The sequence below is a fragment of the Pseudopodoces humilis genome, chromosome 2 (assembly GCF_049639895.1).
Source record: "Pseudopodoces humilis isolate 2021_Gansu_Grassland_sample_001 chromosome 2, ASM4963989v1, whole genome shotgun sequence".
NCBI lineage: Eukaryota > Metazoa > Chordata > Aves > Passeriformes > Paridae > Pseudopodoces > Pseudopodoces humilis.
The window spans coordinates 110270502-110284673 of record NC_142201.1 but is presented as its reverse complement, the minus strand read 5'-3'; the positions used below and the strand labels follow the sequence as shown (position 1 = coordinate 110284673).

Sequence of the window (14172 nt, the reverse complement as noted above, 5' to 3'; positions counted from 1 at the left end):
TGAGTGGAAAAGGCAACTTTGCATTGAGCTGGGAGACAAAAGACACAATGCTGACTGTTTCCTTATTGTAGCAGTGGCCAGTGTATTCAGCAATCCACCCCTTTTCTTCCACTCTGTCCTTGTCACAGGCACCTGCTGTCTGGAGGACCACGTTTGTTTGTTCCCTCTGCCTCTAACTGGGAATGAACACCTTCAAACTAGGAATGGAAACCCTGGGTTCTCACAGAGGGACAGTGTTGACAACTCCATGCACCTTGTAAAGACTGAATGGGAAACCAAATTAGACTGTGCACGTTTCACAAGTTAAACATGCCCTCACTGCAAGGCCCAAGGGGTGAAATTCCTGGGAAGCCTGGCACACCAGCTTAAGTGTGTGTCTATGAAAACAGGGCATGTTTCATCTGAACTTACATCAGGAGGAACGTGGCACTCAGCAGAAAGATATTTCAAGATGATTGACTTGAGTAAGCCATGATTGCTGTTGTGTATGCTGTTTTAAAGGATAAAGACACACATTCTAAAAACAGGAAGAAAGAATAAAAATAAAATTGGTTCTGTGTTTCACACAGGCAATAAAACAACCATTCCCAGCCTCTTGCAGATGTGATGCCAATTTATTTTGACCTAAGCTTCCCACAGGCAGAAGTTTGCTGGGCTTGAACAATGCACTGCAGCAGGGAGGAATCATAAACACTTATGGGACCTGATGCTGAATAGCCACTGGCTTCTCCTAACAGCCCACATGTGGAAGAACTACAGAAACGGCATGGTGCTGCCCCTCTGGTGACCCTATCAGTAGCACTAACCTGAATACAACTGAAGATTGCTTCTTATCTTTCTAATGCTCAGTCCAGTCTATTTTTGAATCATTCATGTGAAAAAGATTTCTACTACATTTGGTTTCCACTACGCTACTCCAAACCACGCCAGACCTCACTGTCAGAAATCCTTCCTGCTATTTGGTGAGATATAAATATTTCCTTTAATTGGATCTCACTATTCCCAGGCATACTATTTTTCCCATGCACTAACAAATTCTGCTTCCTCTGTGCTAACAGTTTTACAGTACCGTCCTCAGTCTCCCTGCAAAGCCACACTTCAATTCCAATCTTCTGAGCCAGAATTCCTTCTCCTTTGCATTTCTGTGCACAAGAAGTCACTGGTCTGCACCCTTTAGATATCCAGGCTTTCCAAGCCACATATGTTAATTCTCTGTGCATTTGAGAAGCCTGGGATGAACAGAGGCTTTGTTGAAACCTCTGGTAAATCAATATCCTTTGCAGATTAGCCACCAGTCATCCACACTGACCAAAACCCTGCGTACATTTAGTTAGAAAGGGTAAATAGGTGTATTTGCATATGCAAAAAAAATAACCAAACCAACAGCTTACAACTTTGCTACCTGTTCTGTAGGGTTTGAGCTCATTTTAAAATCTGATGATGAATAATGAAGAAAAAGCCATGCACTTAAATCTGACATCAATCTGGCAAGTGAGGTGTGGGTCTTCGGTTGCACAAGACTTCCAGAAACATCTTCAGTAAGTGATGTGCTTCAATCTGACAAGAGTCTGGTCCAGTGTCTTTTCTGTTGTTCTGAAAAGTGAAAACTTCATTTGGCACTAATGGGGCAGATAAGGCTTATCCTTACCAGTACATTACCAGGACCCAGATACTGGTGCTAAGATCTAAAGATACAACTCAGATTTGATGTAAAAGCATTTTTGGCATGAGACTGCACAGTTGGATACATTGTGACCTGCATGAAGTGTGACTTAAATCCATGCCTAGGTAAGACTTTGTAGGAATGTGCCTCTGTCACAACCAGATGTGAAGCAACTCTGCAGTGAGTGTGCAATAACAACTTCTCCTTACACAACAGCTCTGCTGTCCCTAGACCATGTTCATCTTATGCCTGCTACCCTGCAAACTGCTAAAGGCATATCCCTGTCTGCAAAGCACCAAGACAAGCTCCTCCAAACAGGTTTCCTCACTGCTGGGTTCAGCTGCCAGCTCAGATCCCAGATTCGGGCTGTAGAGTTGTTGTTTTAGGAAGAGCATCCACCTCTCTAGAACACCTCTGTTAACAGAGGGAAGTGGAAACAGAATGGAAAACCAACCCCAGCCTGTGTGGGCTGGTTCATTTCCATGATAAAAGCCAGCAAGTTTCCAAGCAGCATCTATTGATAAAGCAGTGCTGATGTTTTCCCCTGTTCTTCAGATAAACAGCTCCTGGGAATGTATGAGAAGGTATGCATGATATGCTGCTCAACTGCAAAGCATCCTGCCAATTAGACTGTGGAGCACAGGACAGAAAGCGTTTCCAGAATGCTGTCACCATGGCTTGCGACAGACAACCAAATTGGGGAGCGAGGAGAGGTTCAGAAAAATTATCCCTCTCTGGTGGCACAGGAAAAGCCATAATTCCATTTATTCTGGGGTCTCTGCTAGGTGGAAGAAAGGGCTGCAGCACAGCCCGTGGGGTTTGGTTTTGCTGGTTTCTGTCCTTTGAGAGGGAGGCCTCCAGTCACAGGGATGTGGAAGTCTGGCAAACCTGATTCTTTCCAGGATCTTTGCTGCAGACATGCTATTTACTGTCAAACAGGTCCCAAATCTGCCCAGACCTGAGGAGTAAAATGGGGTCATATAGCACCTCTCCCAGTATATTTAAATACTCTTCCTTTTATTTGCAGACACACTGCGCGAACATGTCATTTTGATGGGTTTGGCAGGAAACACTGAAAAGAAGTGTATTTGAGGTTGAACTGTTCTGTTAAGCAAAATGAGAAAAAAAAAAAAAAAGAAGAAGAGGGGAAAAGGAACACTTTAACTTTTAGAACAAAAGCCAATCATCAGAGCTTCCTGAGAAAGGGATATTGCTTCCTGGCAGAGCTAGCCTGCTCTTAATCTCAGCTCCAGAGCTGCAAGGGTGGGCAGAAACCTCTCGCAGCCCAGCTCACCTCCTGTCCTGCTTCTCTGAGGACCAGGATGGTCACAGGTTTCAGCCCCCTCATCTGCACACTACCCATTTCTGCATCCCCTCCAATTCGGTCCCCTCGGGTGACATCTCCTCAGTGCAGTTTTCCTCAGGACAGGATGAGTGCTGCCCAGAAGGTTGCCCAGAAGGGTGAACTGAGCAGTGAGAACTGCCCTCACCCCTGGAAAAGCTTTCCCTCTGCTGAGTCAGTGCACCAACAGGAAAAATGGAGTTCTAGCTGGAGTAGTTGCAGAAAAGTGACACGGCAATGGAGGTGTCACAGAATTAAATGACATCTGTTGGCAGGCACAAAGAAGAGGGAAGCCCTCCCAAAATACACCTGACTGCTGCACCTCTGCAGCTTAGGGAACCCATCACACCATAGGGAGCCACTCAAGTGAAATTCAGTCTTGGATTGTTTCCCTTTGCTGTGCAAGTAAAGTTCAAGTGTCTCCATGCTCCCAAGCCCCTACAGAGAGGCTGGGAAGAGGAATGCCATGACTGCTGTGGAATATGGGCTGCAGAAAGCCACAAGCACTTTCAGTGGATGCCTTAACTCACAACATCTGCAGCAAGGTTTGGGAACCCACAAGCCATGGGAATTAGACAGCTGGGGCCAAATCTGAAGATGTAAACTAACAAACCAACACAAAAATTTCTGATACTTTTTGTAGCACGAGTGCAAAGAATGTTTCGTGTCTGCTTTTCTTTACAAGTGGCTCAGCTTTCCCCAGTGCAGTTTAACACATTTTTGATATGAACTCATGTTAACAATCTGTGGTATAAACTTCATGATTTCTTTTCATCTGCCATAACACTGGAAAGAAAACTGATTCTCAAATCTATTTTGCATCAAGAAGATGGGCCAAAAAAATAAAAACAAAACACCAAAACAAAACACTGAAGATCAACAGACTCACAGAATTACGTGAACTGCAAGGGCAGGGTTTTGCTGCCTTTTTCTCCCTCTTTAGGATCTTAAATAGTTTCAGTTGCTGCTTTCAATGTGGCACATTGCTGACAGCAGGATGGCTAAGACCACAGGTACTAGTCCCTAGCAGCAGCAAACCCACACTAACCCCTCTAAGAAAGAGATTCCAACTATCTTCTATGGGTTTTTCAAAACTAGGATCCTCCTGCCAGAGATGTGATGGAAATCAGCTGGCTAGGTCAGCCCTCTGCCCTTTTCCTCCTAATGCTGGATAATCCTCATGTGTCCCATTAGAGCAAAGAGCTTGCCAGTTATGCCAGCAGGAAAGCACGGAGCAGCTCTGCCTGCCACGGATGAAGCAAACTGGGGAATGACAGGACCACTCTCATTCCTGCTGCACAGGATCATTAAATCTGGTTTTAAAGCAAAAAGACTGTGGTGAGCCTCTGTGTCCTGCCTGTGAAAAGCCCTCAGGAAGAAACAGAGCAGAGAATCAGCTAGTGGAAAATCAAGTTCTTGTTCTTGGCTCTATTTTGGTCTAATACTTCCTTACATTTGGGACATTAAACATCTTTTTGGAGGCTTGGGCAGGACCAATTGCACTACTCATAAAATGTTTTGGAAATGGAGATGTTTTAAAAATAAGAATGGATTCAGCAATCTACAGATGACCAAAAAAAAAAAAAAAAGCAGGTAACACAGGGAAAAGGTGGGAAATAGAGGTAAAGGGACAGGACAGAATCAAGAGCAGGAAGCTCTTAGGTCAGATACTTCAGAGAAGCTTCCTGGCAACCAGAACATGTGTCACATGTGTCTCCAAAAAGGAAATGGCAGGTGTGTTCCTTCCTACTCAACTTTCTACTCTGTACTTTTCTCCCTAAAGAGGGAAAAAATACTCCAGGGGTGCAGTCCTCTGTGTGTGGAGTGAAGAGAGGGTAAGGGAGAGCGTCCTCAGTGTGCTAAAATACCATTTCAGCCCTAAATTCTAACAAATTAGGAGCTCAATTCCCCTTCCCCTCTGAAACATTACAGGATCCTACAGTGAAAATGAATAAAACAAGTGTGAACAGTAAGTGAACTGGGGTCTGTCAAACCTGAAAACCCTTGTAAAGCCAAACATTTGTCATGTCATGTAAGTAGTCTGTGCTGGGCTGGTTTCAACACGGCTTGATCCTTCTCCACCCCAAAATGTATTTAGGTAATTCAGTTGAGGACTTGTTTTTTTTAACAAACACACCTGAACAGGCCAAATCTTTAACCCTTGCCTGTGGGGCAGGTCAGCACAGATAACAAGGATGGTGATGGTTAGCACCTGTTATCACAATTGGCCAGCTGAATTATGCAATGGAAATCTTCAAAGAAGAATTGGTGCTTGAAGCACAGTGTTCTCTGGCTCTGCTGCATGTCCCCTGGTACTGGGGCTGCATCCACACAGAAAAAGACTTATCTGGGAAGATAATATAAAGTGTTTAGTAAGGTCTCTGTTTAGCAGAGAGAAATACCAAATGTCCTCTTTCATAATTTGAGGTTTTGCCAATGTTGTAATCACCTTTCTATTTCCTGTGCCCCTCCTAAAAATAAATACTCCTTTTCCCTTGCCACTTTAAAAAACTGTTTGAAAAACTCGCAAATCCAGCCTGACATGACCAAAGCAGGCACCACCATTCCCATTTTGAATGAATGGGACAGGAGGCAGAGGGAAGCGAACTGCCTTGCCCAAGAGGGTGTTAGACAGGAGAAGGCTTGAACACAAACACCAGAGAAGCCAGACTCCTGTTCACCAGCCGTGTGACCACCCTGAGACATGAGATCCAACTCTCCTGAAGCACAGGGCACGCAGAGAAAAAAGGGACAGAAAACCCTCTGGGGCTGTGCTTCTCATCTACCTCGCTCAAGGACAGGTTCTCGGGTCCCCTTCCCTGACCCAAAATGCTCGATTGATAAGGAAAATGAGAGCTCCCAATGCACGTGGGACAGGGGCTACACACAGCTGAGCGTGTGAATCTGCTGCTGTACGGGTTGGGAAGGAACCAACCCCAAGGAGCTTGTCAGTCCTGGAAGGTTTGTTCTCTTATGTCCCCATTTTTAATGCCCCCTTAAAACCTCCTTTTAAAATGATACCTTTTAACATCTAACACTCTAATCGCACCTCGGAGACTAATAAATAAATGGCAGCTCTTCTTCGTTCCCCTTTCCCAGAGGTAATTTCTTCCCAAACTATCCCCCTGCTTTCCAAATCTGGACTAAAACCTGCAAAAGAGTCTAGGGTGGGAGGAAAGAGCCCTTCATCTGAACCGCAGCAAAGAGATATTTTGAAGCCGCCTTCAGGGAGAAATTGCTTTGCAAGGTGGAGCTACAGCAGATCGCGGAGCCGGTCACAAGCTAGGGGAAATAAAAAGTTTTCTTTACCTCCATGTCCTGCAAGAGAGAGGTGTCCTCGGGGCAAACTTTCTTCCCCACCCCTTTCCTTGTTGTCTGTGGGAAAAGTCCAGCCGGGCCGGAGCAGAGCCGAGCCGCCGAGGACGGGGGGGAGATGCCGGCTCCCGCTCAGCCCGGACTGCCGGAGCCCAGCGAGTGGCCCTGCACTACGAACAAGGAAGAAGGGCGGGTGGGTGAGAGGAAGGGAGGGAGGGAGGGGAGAGGAGGGGGAGGCAAGGCAATCAGGGTTTAAATTTAGACACAAATCTAAACAGATACTGTCCTTCCCGGAGCGCTGGGCTCGTGAGACAACAAGCAACAAGCTCTGCCTCCGCGCCCAAACTTGGGGACGCCGCATGTGCATTTCCTCTCCCTTTTCCTCTCTCCCCCTTCCTATTTTCTATCACCTTATCTTTATTCCCCTCCCATCCCTCTGTTTAGTCTTTATTTCTCTCCACCGCTTGCAGCTCCTCTCCTGGTATCTCTGCTTCGATCTCTCCGCTGTCCACATTTCCCTCTCCCAGGGTCTCTCTTGCCTGTTTATTTGTGAGGAGAGAATCCCTTTCCTTGTAACTACAGCTTTTCTTTCTCTTCCCTCTTCATTAATTTCACTCAGCAATGAACTGTCTTTAGAAAGGCAGAATAGGAGGAGAGCGAGGGTGATTATTACTGGGCTTGAACAGAATTTAAGGCGTTGTCCTGGTGCGCGGCTGGGACTCCCAGGAAGGGCAAATATCTCCTGGGTGATCCCGCAGAGAGAAGACAGGGCTTCATTGTGGGCACTAGCAGAGGGTCCCCATGCAAGTTTCTCACTGTCCAGCTGTAAGGCAGGACCTGCTCTTTCCACCCTGAATTTGTGTCTCACACCACCAGGTCAGAAGGTGCAGGTTGTTCTCCTCTCCCTTCGCAGGATGGACAGACGTGCACTGGAAGCGAGAAGCTTCTGCAGTGGTAGAAAAATTCGGATGGGGAAAAACAAGCCTCCGGAATTGTTTTTTGCTGTAATTTCCCTTTCCACGCTGATCACAGTGCTGTAAACTGGACATCTCCTTTAGCAACTGTTTGCATATGCTCCTTCTCAAAGAATTTCAGTCCCCACCTCCCGAGAGCAGGGTGGTGCAGAGGAATTTGGAAGCCCTCCCTTTGTCTTCTGCTGGCTTCCTTGCCTGGAGTGCAGCTGCAAAGTGACACAATGTCATATCGTCATTTTGGCACGATACCTTGGGGGCAGAAGAGAGTTAAAGCATGTTTTCTAGAAGGGATGCATACTTCTCCTTTGCAGTGTTTCACAAGTCCCTGCTGGCTGTGGCTGAAAACGCTCCAGCATGGATTTAGATGTGAGCATCATGATATCCTAGCTCCCTGTTACTGATAGTGGTTCTTCCAGTGTAGTTAACTGTTGCTGTCCTGCGTGCTGCAGGACTCCCATGGAATTTGCAGATTTAAATTGTGATCCAATTATCTCCCAGATTCAATATACAGCAGTCACCCTGTCCTTAGCCACAAGAATGATAGGCTGGGTTGCTGCAATCTGGAGATTGGGCAAGAGGACTAATTAATCTCCTGTTGTTGAAACACCAGATAAGATGAAACCTCTCTGCTGTAAGCAACCAGAAGATGCTGCAACTGTAGATATAAAAAAAAAAATCTAAAATAAATATGAAAATGAAACCACCACTTGTTTGAAAATCCTATTGATTTCTTCAAGTCCTGACAGTGGTACATTAGGAGTGGGATAGAAACTGAACTGAGGAGCAGGGTTGAGGCAGGGAGGGCAGGGTTTTCCCACTGTCCATGTTTCGCCTGCTGTGGGGCTAGAAGAAGAATTTCAAGCTCAGGGATTTCACTGGACATGGGTTTCTTGAAATGTTGTTTTCAAGACATCTGCCATGTAACACACCATCAAAGTCACACCTCCCATGACTGCTTCCTGCTGCCCAGGGGCTGTTTCAGTATTTTCTTTCTGCTTTCAGGGGTTCTGCTGTGCAGAGGAAACCGGTTGCTTAGGTGTACAGAAAAGGAAACAGCTAGGTACAGGCAGTATCTGTTCACCCATATAAGTAAAGCAAAAGCCGTTGCAGCTGCCCCACCACAGTTCTTCACTCCATTTATTTCTGCCTCCAAATATGCTGGATTCCCATATGCCATTGCTCTGGGCAGTACTCAGAGTACTTCTGTCATTTTGTCTGTACTTTTGACACTTTTCCATGCTAAATCTTCCTTCCTGAAGGAGCAAGGGGTGAATGCACAGAAATATGGTGTATGTTTTTCTCCAGACAGGAAGACATGCGGTGTGGATTTGTTCTCCTCTTTCTTGTTCCAGGACTGGAAACCACTAGAAAATCTGAACAAACAACCCACATGCTTCAGCTGCAAGAACTTTGAAACAAACCTTATTAAGGGAGGTTCTACAGAGAAACTGTGTGTTCTACATGATGTGCATTTACAAGTATTTTGAGCTATCTTCAAGTATGACTCTTTGCATCCTTCTGTATATCCCTGCTTACAAACCTGGGATGTGAGACTAACTTGTTCTTACATCCAAAAAAAGTTCCACATCTGTTCTGCTCTGCAGGGAAAAAATATATATATAAATATATATATAGCCATTGCTAGTGCCATTAAAACAGGCTCTAGGGGGAAATTTCATTTGACTGAGAAAAGGCTGCAATTGTGGCCCCCTGGATTTTGCAGCTTCCTGTCTGATTCTTTTCAAGACATGTGAGGCCAACACAGCAAGTTTGCTTCAAAATAAGTGACTGGCATTCCTGCTACAGGCAGCATGTAGGAGAGAGGTGCAAGGAACTCCTTCATCCTGGCATTCCTGCAAAACAGGTGTTGTCAGAGGTTCTGCCATGCTCGGAAACATCGTGGGCAAAATTTGCTGGCTTCTTGCATTTTGGCTACGAAGGATGGGCAATGGAGCCTCTGCAGGGTGCTCAGAGGAGCAACCAAAAGGAGATGGCTATGCTTTATTCAGAAACCAGTTAGTTAAAAGAGTTTTGGAGGCCATCTGAAACTGTCTCTGGCATGTGTGTCCGTTCAGTAATCTCATTTGTGTGTGTCTGCCTAGCTGCCAAATCTGGGAAGGTATGCTTGTCAGGGTGGTGGGAGAGCGAAGGGTGGAGGGAGCTGTGGGTTCCTGCAAAACAGATTGCAATTCTGTGCTTTGTTAAGATATTTGTTGAGGGTTTTAGTACAGCTCACCTGTCAGTGCCAGTATCTGAGGATGTTCTGTCCACCTCTCTGCCAGGCCTTGGCTGCTATTATCCACATCATTTCCTGGAATTCCCACCACTAACCAGTAGCTGTTATTATACTGGGGTTTTGGCCTCCTGAAAATGGGGTCTCAACCCTTCCTGTTCCCACTCAAGCAACTCAATTCTCAACTAAAAAAAAAACAAAAAAAAACCCAAAAAAAAAAACCGAAACAAAAAACGAGGGGATAAGGTAACCACCGAAGAAACAACATTTGTATTTCAAAGATTAATCAACTCAAAAAAGCCAACATCCTGTTTTGGGTTGGCTTTACACATCAGGTCTGACACTGGCAGTCCGACAAGGAAGCAAGGGTGAGCAATGTTTTTCTATGAGAAACTCGCTTTTTGAACCCACCATTCTGCTAAGCGTGCCCCGAGCTCTCTGCCTGTGCCCCACAGCACTAAACCAACGCTGTGGACGCCGAGCCTCACCCTCCTCCTCAGGGACTTTATCAGCAGGAAATGAACTCAGCTGGAACGCTTCGTACCATTGACATTTTTGTGCTGGGGTCCTGCAGCTGCAGCGAGGCACTTGTGAGAGCACAAACACAAAAACACACGCGTGCCAACACCCACACGGACACACGGACCGGCATGCCAGGCTCTCTGGGGACTGATGTCAGTAGGAAAGCCCCATTACCAAAGGGAATTAAATGGAAGGATGTGGCTATAAAGTGGCTCTCACTACGCTGAATTGGAATGTGAGTTTGTGTGTTTTCTGTGGTGGCCGTGTAAAAAAGTAGGTGGTAGAGACTAACTAAAAGATTGAATCATTTCATGTGTTCCTGACTGTCAGCTGGCACCTGAGCACTAACATTGTGGTTCAGACTAATCAGGCTTCTTCATTAGGGCTTCCTAATTGCCAGGTTCTGGGCAAAAGCCTGTCTCTAAGCAGAGCAAAGTTAAAAAATGCTGCATGGCACAGGGGGCATTTCAGCTCATAATAATGAGATCGCAGTGAGCTGGATCATCCTGATCCCACCAGGGGCTGGTGGGTTGTTTTCAGATAACTGGTGTCATCTCCTGCAGCACCTAAATGTCTTTGGAGAGCTCTTCTTTCACTGCTGGTCTGCTTGACTTCAGAGAACAAACCAAGCTAGGGTGTTAGGAGGCATGGCTGCATCCCATTGTACTCATATAGTGATGGGACAAATATTATTGGCATGAGCCACTGATAACTTGCTTCCAGACAGAATAATTCCTCTAAAGTTACTAGTTTTAGTACACCAGGCTTAATATAAACCAACAAAACCAGTCAGAACATGGCTGCTGGCACAATTCTGGGTATATGTGCTGGTTTTGATTACACTGTTCTCAGGCCAGTCCTACTGCCCATCTCTCAGTGTCCTAGAAAGCAGCCTCACAAGCAGTGGCCCCCTCCAGCAGCTTCCTCAGCATGCAGCCCAAGCTCTGACTGAACAAGATTTTCTGACTGAAAATGGAACAACATTTCTGGTCCCTAACAGGTTATGCACAGAGGAAGCTTGCCTTGCCACTGCCTGCACGGTGGCTGTTAAAAAAGGACTTTAGGCTGAACAGCAGGCCACCACTATAATAACTTTACCTATCTTCTAAAAAATACACCAAGGAAAGAGTCAAAGGCTAAATTCCCAACCAGGGTAATTCAGGAAGCTTGAGGGTGAGAACAAATAAATGTCTTATGCACAAGCATGCAACGCCTCCCCTGCTCAGCAAAGGTCTGTGTTGTGTGCCACTTCTAGCAGCAGCAGGGCTGGTATCTCCCCAGGAGAGAATCTAACCAACATTTTTAGAAACAATTTGCATGGTGGGTCTCATGTGGCACCAAGCATTGGCACTTCAAAGCACTGAGCACTTCAGCTTTTGCCAGAGCTGACTCACAGGTCGGTCTCCTCTGTCAAAGGCAGCGGCAAGTGGCTTTAATCACCCCGGCAAGTGAATTTAATCACCCTGGCTGTCATTTGGATTTGGAGAACGGGCCTGGCTCAGGAATCAAACGCTGCACAGTGAGACTGCACAGCCCCTGAGTGTTATCTGGACACAGAAAAGTCTCTGTTCATGGAGAGACTGCATGAGCTAGACAGGAAGCCTGGACCAGAGCACAGCTAGGCTGTGTCTGAGGAGAAACCGAGCCCAGCCCAGGCTGGCAACAGAGAGAGCTGGATCAGGCAAAACCAGCTCTGAAGAGGGCAGGCAAAACATGACACAAGCCAGGATGGAGACCTTGCCCGCTTTCTGACTAAAATACATCTTCTCCAGAGACACAGCCTGAAGCCCATCACATATAAAATGCACTGAAATTAAGATTGTTCCATGAACTCAGCCTTGGAGGAAGTAAACTTGGCTCCACTTATGGTGAGATATTACTGTCTATTTACTGTTTTTTAAATGCAATGAAGCACATGATTTGAAAAGGAGAACTAGTAATGCCTAGCAATACTTTCTTGACCCTGTTATGCAAGGATGCTGAGAGCCCCTGAGCAACACTGGAGGACAACAGAGAGAATCCTTCTCCTTTCTCTGAGATCTAACTGAGGAAGTGAGAGAGCCTGGTGGCTGCACATCAGGGGTTTAGAGCATCCTTTTTTTCCTTTTTATTTTTTTTTTTCTACAAAAAATTTCAGTTTCTCCTGAGCATCTCCAGAAGAAGGCAGCAGCAGAAGTCTCCATGTGTACTGGAGAGGAGGCAGGGATCTCTGCTCATGCTCTGCAGACAAGGGGAATACTGGAGGAAAAATTATTTTTGTTCTGCCTGTACAGGGCAGCAGATAAATAGTAGGGGATGGACAGGTAGTGTGTTTTCCTTGCTGAGTTCAGCTCAACAGGATGATCCATCTGGCCTGCTATAAGCTGTGGGTGCTATGGGGCACCTGGGGCAGTTGTTGGTCACAGGGCAAGTTAATTTGGCTTTCTCAGTGCTACATTGCTATTTACATAGTGTGAACATACTGGATTTTGGATCCAGGTGGAAATACGAAAATCCACCATTTTTTACGCCAAGTTGAATCAAGTCTCAGTATTTCTTCAGTTTAGTGCATCTCTCTATACAAATCTTTATAAGGTTATTGAGCACCAAGTGATTGATAAAATAAGCTAGCTCAGTGTTTATTTGGGTAGGTAATGATTGGAAGAGCCTTCCAATGGTGTTCAACTAACAAAACCAAGTCTTGTAGAGGCAAGGGCTCTGACATACACCCTGCAGTGTGCAAGAGGTAACAGCTGAGCTCTGCCTAGTCACTCTGTGGGCTTTGTGGCCCAAAACAGATAGTCCCTGCTGCTGTGATTAAAGGATAAGGTTTTCCCAAGGGCAGGCTGGGCCCCCAACACCTGTGGTAGCAAAGAACCTTTGAGACTGATTCAGCAGTGGGCAGGGATAGAGGCCCTTGGACTGCTGAACGACAGAATCATTATGGTTGGGAAAGAATTTTAGGATCACCGAGTCCACCTCTTAACGCAGCACGCCGTGCTCATCATTAAAGCATGCCCTCAAATGCCATATCCACGCGGTTTTGGGGCACTTCCAGGATGTGATGGACTTCTCCGGGCACACAAGGCAGGGGCGATGCCAGGGGACCGGGCCGTGGCCTGTCCTGTGTCACTCAGACCCCCCAGAACGGGCCGGCTCCGGAGTGCTGGAGGGGAGACTGGCTCCAAACAGTCAGGAGCCGCTGGAACATCCCCTGGACATCCCCGGGACATCCCCGAGACTTCGCGGGGACATCCCTGGGACACGGCGGGGACATCCCCGGGACATGGCGGGGACATCGCCGGAGCCGCGTCCCGCCATCGCCCCCCTCAGGCCAGCGGGAGCGCGGCCACCGCCTTCCCTTCTTCCCCCGCCGGGCGCTCCAGGGAAACGGGGCTGGCAGGGAATTCTGTGGGCCGGGGCCAGCGCGGTGAGGTCCGACAAGGCCAACAATGGCCACTATCATGAATAGCGTGGCCAGAGGAGCAGGGCAGGGATGGTCCCTCGGTACTCGGCACTGGTGAGGCCCCACCTCGAATGCTGTGTTCGGTTCTGGGCCCCTCACTTGGAAAAGCCATTGAGGTGCTGGAGCGAGTCCAGGGAAGGGTCTGGAGCACAGGGATTATGAGAAGCCACTGAGGGAGCTGGGGGTGTTTAGTCTGGAGAAGGAGGCTCAGGGGACACCTTACTGCTCTCTGCAACTCCCTGAAAGGAGGGTGTAGCCAGCGGGGCTTGGCCTCTGCTCCCAGGGAACGAGCGACGGGATGAGAGGACACGGCCTCAAGCTGTGCCAGGGGAGGGTCAGGTTGGACACTCAGGGATTTCTTCAGAGGAATTTCTTCACAGAAAGGGTGATTAGATATTGGAATGGGCTGCTCACTGGAGGCGTTGGAGTCACCGCCCCCGGGAGGTGTTGAAGGAAAGGCTGGCTGTGTCGCTCGGTGCCATGGTCCGTGTCACTCGGCGGTGCTGGGTCACAGCTTGGACTCGGAGATTTTGGGGTCTTTTCCATCAATTCGGTGACGCAGAGCAGGGCTCCCATTGGCTGTCGGGCTGCCGGTGACTCCGCCCCTTCCCAGGCCGTGCTCTCTGGGTTGTTTACAACGGCTGCGCACATTGATCCGCCCCCAGCAGCTCTCATTGG

The 14172-nt window shown here is 47.3% G+C and overlaps 1 protein-coding gene across 5 annotated transcripts in view; it reads right to left on the bottom strand.

Moving 5' to 3' along the window:
• The window catches only part of RCSD1 (RCSD domain containing 1), a 31113-nt gene extending 23621 nt beyond the window's left edge, over nt 1-7492 (bottom strand). For 2 of the 5 annotated variants that reach the window (XM_088052068.1, XM_088052069.1), the window contains exon 1: nt 6315-6475. In XM_088052068.1, coding sequence (XP_087908194.1) covers nt 6315-6320 — 6 coding nt within the window. In that variant the 5' untranslated portion in view covers nt 6321-6475. Of the gene's footprint in view, nt 1-6314; nt 6486-7157 lie in introns of those variants that run through there. The other 3 variants (XM_088052067.1, XM_088052066.1, XM_088052065.1) reach the window with 3 other exon arrangements.
• Nucleotides 7493-14172: the final 6680 nt, after the last annotated feature.